Raw genomic sequence first — 10,834 nt, forward strand, 5'->3', positions numbered from 1 at the left:
ATTTGCTATCCCCTTACTCCTGTCATTAGACAGTTAATAATATTAGTTATTGGTAGTTTTTTGCATTAGTTATGGATTAAGCAATCATAAAACATGAGACCCAACCATAAGGGCTGACACCCTAGTTGCACTTCAGAGAAGCCAGGTAAGTTTTGTTTACAGACCAGAGATCAAATTCTGGCTGTTCTGAAAACTGTAAGAACTTTGCCACTAGCTTTAGTAGAGCCAGGAACTTGCTCACTGGAGCTATACTGATGTCTTTCTGCAATGACAGAAAATAACTTAGCCCTTAATACAAATATTATTGCCACTATTTTTATTTTCAAATCACATATCCAATAGGGAGCTATTTTCTACCATAGTAAGAGGTAAACACAGCAGTCCAAGTTCTGCCTCAGGTACACCCCTCGAGCCCACAGATTTTAATGGGGTTGAAGGACTGTCATTTTAGTCAGAATTTGGCCCACCAATAAACCTCTTCACTATTTGAAAATAATTCTTTGCTTTTTTTTGAAAAATAAAATGCAGATATCTTGCCAGCCATCCCAGTGCCATCCACACTTCCGTGTGTGGCAGAGCTCTGGATTCCAGTACTTGTAGACTTACATCCTGATATTCATCCTATGCCAAGATATTTATCACTGAGTTACAGCTCACGGAAAAGTGCAATTTTACCAGGCAGTTAAACTGCAGCACTGTGCAGGGTAAGTAACTTCTGCTTCAAGTTACCAAAGTAGTAGGTGTGGTTGTCCTCAACCATTTGTGGAATTTCTCACCAAACTTTTATGAAAAAAAAAAAACGTTAAAAATTGGAAGAAACAGCCGACAGTATTCCAAAAAGAAAAAAATACACATCTGCAAACTCAGTCGTCTCAGCTGAACGCTGATCTTGACCTATCTACCTATCACACGGATACATTCGTGCATTTAAAAACTTGGAATTAAAACCACTGTCGTAAAATAGAGTTCTATGCTTCAGTGTCAGAAGAGACACAATCCTGATAATTCAGTATGAAGGAGGAACATCATCTATCCAATGATGCAAAAGTGTAGATACTCCTAAATACAGGAAGATTGTATTCAATGCGGATCGAGGTTCTTTTGTTGTGCTTTAATTAATACATTAGCATAGTTTTTTCAAACAAGATCCTTATAAAGGTTTATTTTGCTGATCGCTTACTGAGGTTGTTTGTCTGATTAAATTTTATTAGAGATAACAGAACCTCAAACTGAAAGACAGAAAGCGATGGTAAATGTGTAACTTTAAAAATACATTGTCTTTTAGTGGCAAGTAAGATGGGGCCTCATAAAGTTTCCACCGCATCCCAGTAGGGAGCTAAAGGTCACTGCTAACTCAAAGTTAAAAACAATGGGAAGTAGAGGATGTCATTCTTTCATATTTGCCCAGTGATTCTGTGTTTTCTTTGTATGGATTCACTTAGGAAACTGGGAAATCTAAAAAACAATTGAAAGATTTCAAGGTTACCATTTTTCCCTTAACAATATAAGAAATCTGTTCATGTCACTATGTAAAATGTTTCATTTATAAAGGAAAATATCTTTTACTTGAAAAGTTTTGATATTTCCACGCATACAAAATGTTTGAAGTTTCCTGTGCAACTTTCAAATTAATGTACAAAATAATTCTGCTTTTGCAAAAAAGAGTGAATTCTCATTTCCAATAAAGAAACAGACACAACTTAAATCTGTTAAAAATATTAACAAACAGATTAATTTCTATTCTGATTAAAAAAAAAATTTCCTTGAAATAGTATCTATTTAGCTCACTCAGGAATGAAAGACCTATCTGGCCAACAAGGAGATTGTCTTTATCCCAACAAAAATATGTCATCCTAATTTCCAGGGATCTAGTGCTCAAAAATTGTCTATCATGTAATAAAGTAACAGAACCAAAAGCAGTAGTTCTTCCTTCTCCAAGCAAAGATGTGAATCCTAATTTGAGTCTCTCATACTGGAATCAGAGTCTTTTTAGCAACAGTGTTTTATTCCCAAATTTGCTTTTAAATCTTGAATATTCCTTTTTTATTCCAAGTTCTTTTGTTTGCAGGGACATTAACTCTCTACATACATATGCAGACTACCTTTAAGCATTTAAAACACTATCAAAAATAATCTCAAATTACCTTGTCAACCACATGGAAAATAGATATAACTTAATTCATGTCAACGCATTTCTGTGTCCAAAAGTAGGTTCTAGCCCTTGTCCTTTCTCCTGAAACAAAGCCATACATGTGGGTGCTGGTTTACAGAGTGCTAAGTTTTTTACTTTACATAAAGGGTAAACATAAAGAGTGACAGACTTACAGATTTTCCAAGGAAGAGGCAAAAAGGGCCTAGGAGTTTGATTTGAGTCCAACAGTTCAACCCATAGTAAAAGGGGGTGGTCTGGAAGAATGTACAAGTTAGAGACTCCGCTATTTAATTTCACAACATGTGTATCAACATCATTATTACATTTTGGCCTTAACAGAGATTTTCAGAATGAACCTAAATGGGGCTGGATACCGTCATCTTTTTGAAAAGTAGAGGGCTTTAACAACATCACTTCCTTTATGCCTTTGAAAACTTAAAATCTGGGCAATAAAACTATTTAGTATGTCATGTACATTAAAGCTATTCAATTTGCATCTTGTCATCCTGTGCCAATTTAAATTATCGTTAAATGAAGATACCTAATTATTTTACCCAATGGACTGACAGCAATGAATAGAACGTCACAGGGCCAAGCAAATTCCTAGTGAACCTCCACCAGATGAATAGGTCTGACATATAAAACACTGCAATAAACATGTAAAACTGCGCTTTGGACATGAAATCACACTATGTGCGATCTCGGAAACATTGCTAAAAATGTTTTAATTCTGTCCATGGCTGGTAAAGCTGTTTACAATGTGGGCATATTCTATCCATACACACCACCAAAATAGAACACAATGCTAAATTGTTCTCCTATGTGTGCAGGTGCTTCTGTGGTCCCCTGACAAAATGACAACTTACATAAGCTTGTATTGAAACAATTTCACCTGGGGCCAATCTGCTCATTACCATATTTGTTTTAGGTTTCTTTCACTTTTTGCTGAGAGCTAATAAGAGCTTTAGCTGTCCATATCTCTAAATATTTATTTCCTCTTTGAGGACTCATTTGAAAGTCAGTTGGCATTCCAAGTGCTCAAAAAGTGGAATAATTTCAGTGTATTGTTACTACTGCTTAAGAAACCCAATTCTGGAGTCCCTTCTCCAGGTGATAGCCAAGAGAGGTGAACAACAGTTCATATAATAACTAAAGTAAAACAGCAATTTATCACTGTTGGTAGTGGCAACTGTTGGATATAACAATTTCAATGGATGTTAAAAATAATTCTCATTCAAATACCTCTCATTTTCTTGACATGGACATTTACTTGAACACAAGGAACAGATACTAAAGCATGCGAAGGAAGCAAAACAGTTTCCAAACAGTATTTTTTCTAAATTTCAAATGAACTGTGAGCAACTTCCTTAATGAGACATTCTTCATATTCACATAGATTGTAAGCATCTTCTAATCTAAAATTCACTGAACGTGAAGTATCTAAAAGTGGGTATAACCATTTCACATCTTTAATTTATATTTAGACTTAGCATTTTGGATGTAAAATCTGAATTGCTGGCACCTTAAATAGCAAGGCAATGCTGGTACCTTGCACTGGAATTTCACACCACATGTAATATTTGGGAATGGCAGAAAGGGAGAACTAATAAGTCTATCACCTCCTGTTCTTCTGCCTGGCTTATAAGTCCATTCTACAACTAGAAAATTTCTCGCTGTGGATGTACTTGCACTTCAATCTGAGCCATACAATTAAGAATACAAAGGGTACAACACAGTAAGAGAAATACCTAGAACTGTAGAAATAAGGGCTTGTTTTTAATACTTCCTCTATTGACACATTCAGGTGGCAGAAAAGGAAAAGCTTAGAAATTAACTACCTAAAATGGTCAGGGAAGAGACACAAAGCAAGCTCAGACCAGGGCAGCGAAGAACAATGCAAAGGGCAGAGACAAGTCAGCGTTCTGTGTCTGGCAGATGAATTTACAGCTGAAAGGAGTTTTGGTGAAGTTTTTACCAACAGTAAGTACCCCAAAAATTCAGGGTCTGACCTCGCTCATCTCAGTCACACAATGAATTGCCCTCAGATGCATTGACACATTTTGCATGAGTTGGTTTGCGTGACCAGGGGAGATACCAATACTAATGCTTTAAAAAAATCGAAAACACAGCTTAAGCTATCCTAGTAGTGTAGTGATCTATACGCTGTGAGTGATTTACAGTTTGTTTTTTTACAGTTTACATTACAAACAACAGGAAATTAAAAGGTAAAGATAAAAAAGAGACTTAAATATGAACCCAGTTCACATGTTACTATACCAGTTCACTTCATACCATTTAAAAATTAGACTACCATCCCCTGGAGAAAAGGGTTCATGCCTTGCCACAACAGCATAAAAAGCATCAGCCTGAAAGGCTGGAGCCATAAAATTGAGAAAAGTTCGTGTATCTCAGCGTGGGAAGGATCCTCTCAGTGGGAGCAAGGATCTCTGCACAGGAGGGCTGACGTCAGTGGAAGTGGGAGGGAAACGGTGATGGGAGGTTTGTCAGGGAAACGACTGAGGACAGTTTCAGTGGGAACAGGGAGGAATCAAGAGAGAGTGGATGGCCTCAGTGGAAGCATGGACAGTACGTGTGGGAGTTTCAAAGAGAGAGAGAGCTCGTGTGTTCTAAGGGGAAGGAATGACCAGCCAGACAGAAAAAGAGCAGATGGCTTAACAGACTAAATAATGTGCTGTTAAATGCCGAAACGAGATCCACTTCAGCACTGCAGGTACAATATAGCATCCAGCCTCCTATATGCAGAATTATGCAACCATTGGTTTGCAGCAACTGCAAAATTCTCAGACAATTTCACAGGGTTTGAATGAAGAAAACTTACTGGCTGTAGAGCCGTGGATTTGAACTGGCTGTCCCCTATCAGCTGATAAATCAAAAGGCTATTTCACATTTAGCCCTGCTGGTTTAGGACTACTTTTAATTTAAAATAAGGGAAGTTTGGATTTACTCTCTGATCCCCTTGCACCCAAACACACATATTTCTGTTTTAAATGTACGTGACAGGGAGAGTTACACAAGAGCAGAGGAAGGAAATCGCACATACGTAAAAGAATGACAGGGCAAAATAAATGCGCAATGTATGTGCTACTGTGCATATTAGTGCACTATAGAAGAGTGACACACACACGTGACGTTGGGACAGCATATGCTTATGAACACCCAAGTAAATTTTAAATAAATGCCCATGAAGTCCTTATGCTGTTCTAGTATTTACTCCACTTATGCTACAGATTAAACAGAGGTATTATTCTAAAGGTGTTTAGGCAGGTTTCTATAAAGCCAAGTACCTTTACCACACATTCAACAACACAAATGTCTGAAGAAGAAAATCATAACTAACATATATGAAAAAGACAGACTATCACGATTTTGAGTCCATTTGCTAGAGATCTTTAGAGCTAAAAAAAAAAAAAAATCAGGAAAAGTCTCCTTTGCAACAGTACTGGGTAAGTATAGCACTGGATAATCAAACCTCAGTCACTGTTACTGCATCTAAGTCTTGCTCATCTTTCACTGGGAAAAGTACAGAGTTTAAGCTGTGCAGTCAAGAACATCAAAAATTAAGGGAAGGGTTTTCATGGCTGGTTCACTTCTTAGATATGGCACTTGGATTCCAAGCTGCGCATAAATTTTCAAATGAAAGCCACGTATAAAGTTACTAATTAAGGAGGGAGATACAAGTGCCATGACCAAATATAATTTATTAAAAGGGTTCTTCCATTTCTCATATACTATCATCGTACTCATATATACCAGAAATGGGTATTATGGCATTTATCTCTGCACACACAGACTTTCAGGACTGCTCTGCAAATTTGCTATGGATAAACTTAGGTTTTTTCATATTAGGAAAGAACAGGTTAACTTTTTGCATCAATTTACAAACTGTAGCTGAAAATCACAAATACAGTATGTTCACACCACACATCTAGAAAATTACTCTCTGCTATTTGACCAGAAGAAAGATATATAAGACATAAACACAAAGCCAGAATAAGTCTGGGGGCTAATTAGCAATATATAATGCCATTTTACAATTAGCATGGGTTATTTCTTTTTGTGACACTTTCTGACTTGAAAAATGTGCACTATAACTAACAAACTGATTCAGTAAAAGTCATTGCATTACCTATTATACAGATTTTAATAAACTTAATGCTAATGCCAGCTGAAGTGAAAATATGAGATTTACACATGGGCCAAGTTTTCTTCTTAGCTCTCACATAGGACTTTCTTGGCTTTAATCTGTGCACATACAACAAAAGAATGTGAATGAATTTCAATTAAAGTGCCCTGAAACCAAGCGAAAATGCCATTCAGGCAGGTTACTGGCTATTCACACAAATTCTGATGACACCACCATTGGCCAAAGCACAAAAGGTTTGTAGCATCTTCTGTTCGTGTGAGGGTATCCCAGGGGCCATAAAGGGTGTACGACGCACTCTGAAGAATAGCAATAGCTCCTAGTAGCACCCTAATTCTTACAGTTCTTCCTCAAAGCAAAAATCCTTTTAACGCCAAAACAGCACAATGTCCTGCCCAATGCTCCTTTTGGCTTCAAGGGTTTCAGGCTCCTGTCCCTTATCTTCAATGTTCTCACACTTTGTTTCTTTCCAAACAACTTCACTGTACTGTGAAAACTGCTCTCCAGTGATTGTGTAGCCCTCTCCAGCACAACCTCCGAGACAACACAATTATCTAGCACACTAAGAACTGTAAATCTGATCATACTATACACACTAATGATAAAAGCAAAGAATGAAGTACCATGCTGCTTTATAGCTCTAAAGAGTATTACAGGATTTTGCTCACGAAAATCATGCAGATGTGATGCGTCCAACAGATTTTGTATTCAGCTGATCACAAACACAATTCCATTCTCATTTCTCAAAACTCATCACTTCACAGCAATGTGCTTAGAGTGATGACAAGGGCAGAAAATATAACTGAGTGATAAAAATCAGAATGACTGCCAATGAGATTACAGTATGTATATGAACCAACATCAACCATATAGCATCTGGCTGAATTATCCAAACCTAGTAACATGAATTTGTACAAAGTTCTTGAAACTGAACAACGAAATTTAACAAAACTAAGACTGCTTCCCATGCATGCTTCTGGAAACAGGTTTTGCAGGTTTTTTTTTCCCCATAAGCAAGCACACAGAAGACAAATTCACAGAATATAAATTTTAAGAATATTTTTTGTTTAGATTTTGTAGTGTGCAATTATAATCACACTTAAAAATTCAGCTAGCAAAACAACTGTCAGGATTCTGATGACAACTTAAGCTTCCTTACTGTGGTTACCATGTTAAATATGGCATAAGCATGTCTATCGTGTGTGAACAGGGCCGTAAAGTTCAGTTTCCTGTACAGCGTTATTAACACAAAAATTTAGTTTAGCGTAACACCATCCAGCTTCATGTTCTGCCTTAGGTATTGTTAATTCCTCCTCCAACTCACTACTTACAAAGTGTCTTCTCATTTTCTAGACTTTTTTTAAACTCCTATGAACTGAGATTACTGTGTCTGGAGGAAAACAATTGAAGAAAATCACTCACAGTACTGAAGAAAATTATTCCAGGTCAATACTCCAGAAGCCGTCTTAATGAGCATGTAAAAATCCTAAGAAAACTACAAATCATTAGAGTTTCTGCAAGTCTGCAAAACGCTTGACATGTAGCTAGTTCTTGCCTGCATCTCAAGCCTGTATCTTATATTTATGGCATGTGTATCTCAGTTCTTATCACGGTAACCCAGAGCAGATCAGCCATGTTATATAATATCTCCTGGGCTGCTACAATTTGATTTTTTTTTTAGTATTTGCAATTACTTATGTTTACTAAATAGAGATAGTTCCCCCAAAAAAGCAAAGATATGAAATAATCAAAACCTATAGCATTAGGAACTAAAGTACAACCCATAAACAAACAGGCTATCAATAGAAAGTAAACAGACAAGCAAGCACTCCGCACCACCAACTCTCTCACTTTAAAAAAAAATAATAATAACCACAAATTACAATTTTTTTCAGTATGTGTCTGTCGACTTCATACAGCCTTGTGTTGTGTATCTACACAAAAGTATGCACGCTAACACACATGCAAAAAAACCTCCAAAAAATACCCTATTTGCAGCAACAGACAAGGTCAACAAGTTGTTAATGTAAATCAGTACCGAGAGCAAAAACCGCTGTTGCGCTCCTTTCAACTTTCTGAATGGAAGAGGTATGCAAATTGATCAGCCCAGCTAGCAGATCGCTTCAGACTGTGATTTGCCTCTGCTTCCAAACAAGACAAGCGCAAACAGCAACACTGGATGACCCAGCACAAACAAACATGTAAAACACAGGAGTCGGTGGCAGTGCAGCTCCCATGCATGGCAGAGTCCCACCATGGACGGACGGACGGGCCCTCCGCGTTCAGAAGCAAGACCCGCGCCCCTGGCTCTAACGATTGACGAGGACAATTACACCGCTCTCCTTCCCGGCATTAGGAAAACTTGTTTTGTGGAATGAAGAAAGAGGCTTGGGTACATCTGTAAAGTCATTTCATGAGACTGATTAGTTTATAAATGAAAGTAATAGCTCAAGCCAGGAAAAGCTCCCCCGCAACGTATCGCTTCGGCAGGGAGACTCCTTGGGTTAAACCGCTACAGCCAACTCCTGTTCTGAGAGAAACAGTGCTTATGTTTAGCACCCGTTTTACCTTAACACTGGATCTGCTGGTCTGGGTCTCTGCCTCCATGCTCTGGCTGTTCTCCCTCTTGTCTTTCTTAGAGGAATTAGTCCTCACCTTATAAGTGGATGTGTTGGAGGATTTAATGAATAATCCTGGGACAGGGTTGCCTTGCTGCTGTTGAGACATGGTTGTGTTGGTCTGGTGAGGGGAATTGCACTCCTCAGACTCTTTGCTACTGTGATAGACCACTCTGCTGTCAGAGATGTGGATGCTTGGAGCACAGCCCATGCTTTGTGGCCACCTGGGCAATACTTCTAAATTGTATATATATATGTGTATATATATATAATCTCTCGCTTTCCTTCCCGTTGGTATTTTCCCCCTGCTTAATTTTTTTGTTAACAGGTTGAATCTCTCTCCTGCGTCTCCACTACACTCTGAAGCATTGCCATCGGTCCCTTCTACACCACCAGAAACGTGTCTGTTCTCCTCGTCCTCCAGGAAACGGGTCCTTTTATCTCAATCTCAGCAGTGGGCTGGGGAGCTGGAGGAGAGGGAAGGGGGGAAATCAAGAACCGGTCGACTTCATATTTTCAAAGATTATTATTAGTTTTTCTAAGCCATCTGAGAATCTTGGTAGGGTTTTCTTTCCTTCTGGGGAAAAGCAAAAAAAAAAAAAAAAAAGAGAGGGGGAAAAAAGGCAAAAGCAAAAATAACAAAAAACCGCCAAGCCCCAAACCACACGCACACACACCCCAGCGTCTTCTCGGCTAGGCGCTCAGAGCGGCCGGGGGCACTGCACCATCTCCTCCTTCCCAGTCCGGAGCACGGCGCATTTTCCACCTGGGTTTGCACAGCGTTACCGATTAACCCGGGTACGGGCCGGGGGGGCCGCTCCCCACCTCGTCTTCCGCGCTCCCCGCCAAGCAGCGCTTACTTCTCGCGGTCCCGCTCGGCGCTGCGCTGCGCTGTGCCGGGGGTGTGCTTTGGGGTGTGCTTTGGGCTGGAGCTGGGGGGCCGAAATAAATAAATTTTTAAAAAAATAACAACAACAATAACCGAAAACTGCCCCGCCGCCCCGAGGAGCCGGCTGCGCCCCTCACGCCGCGCTGGGCATGTCCCGCGCCGCCTCCGTCGCGGGCGGCCGCCGCGGGGGTGACATTCAGGTTCCCGTCGTCAGAAGGAAGAGCCCCCCGTCAGGCGGCAGCGGGGCTTTCTGGCCGCCGCAGCGGCATCCCGCCCGGCGGGGCGCGGGCTCCCGGCTCAGCGCCGCGGGACCGGAGCGGGCCGGGCGGCGGGGAGCCCCCCTCAGCGCCCGGGCCGAGCGCCGGGGGCGGCCCTCGGAAAATCAGGGCACGGCCCGGAGGGCTTCCCAGAGCCGCGGGAGGAGCCGGCTCCGCTGGCGGAGGCATCAAAGGGCCTCCATGTTGGGGGGGATTTTTTTTGGTCAGAGGAATGATGCGAAACGGCGAGGAAAAAAATAAAAAATTTAAAAAATAAAAAGGAGGGTAAAAATTAAAAAGAGCGAGAAGTAGAAGGAAAACGATCCTAGCGTCCCATCCCGGCGGAGAGGGTTGCAGCGGCGAGAGCTCTAATTCCCAGGGCCGTGGTGTCTGCGTCCCTTGCAGCAGGGGAAATGCCTCTCTCCTCGCAGCCGCCTTCCCTCGCTCTGCGCCCGCCTTGTTATTATTGATGTTCCTCAGCAGCGGCGGCGCCGGCGGCAGCCCCCTCCCTCCGCAGCCCCCTCCCACCGCCCGCCCCGCCCGCCCTTCCCCCGCCAGCGCTGCCCGGGCGCTTGACAGCGCCGGAGCCAATAAAAGCACCCGCTGGCGCTGACCTCCGGCCTGCGCTGGCGTCAATGCAAATCAGCCGCCGAGGGCCAATGGCGCGCCGCGCCGCGGCTCCGCCCGAGCGAGCGAACTTTAAACGGCCGCTCCGCGTGCGCCCGGCGCGGTCGCCGTTGGCGGTGCCACCCGCCG

At 41.5% G+C, this 10,834-nt stretch overlaps 1 protein-coding gene across 4 annotated transcripts in view; it reads right to left on the minus strand.

Moving 5' to 3' along the window:
* Window positions 1-10,523, minus strand: part of LOC140655216 (high affinity cAMP-specific and IBMX-insensitive 3',5'-cyclic phosphodiesterase 8A-like) — a 142,576-nt gene extending 132,053 nt beyond the window's left edge. For 3 of the 4 annotated variants that reach the window (XM_072869382.1, XM_072869380.1, XM_072869381.1), the window contains exon 1: window positions 8,883-10,523. In XM_072869382.1, coding sequence (XP_072725483.1) covers window positions 8,883-9,143 — 261 coding nt within the window. In that variant the 5' untranslated portion in view covers window positions 9,144-10,523. The remainder of the gene's footprint in view (window positions 1-8,882) is intronic. The other variant, XM_072869383.1, reaches the window with a different exon arrangement.
* Window positions 10,524-10,834: the final 311 nt, after the last annotated feature.

This window comes from Ciconia boyciana, chromosome 8 (genome assembly GCF_034638445.1).
Source record: "Ciconia boyciana chromosome 8, ASM3463844v1, whole genome shotgun sequence".
NCBI lineage: Eukaryota > Metazoa > Chordata > Aves > Ciconiiformes > Ciconiidae > Ciconia > Ciconia boyciana.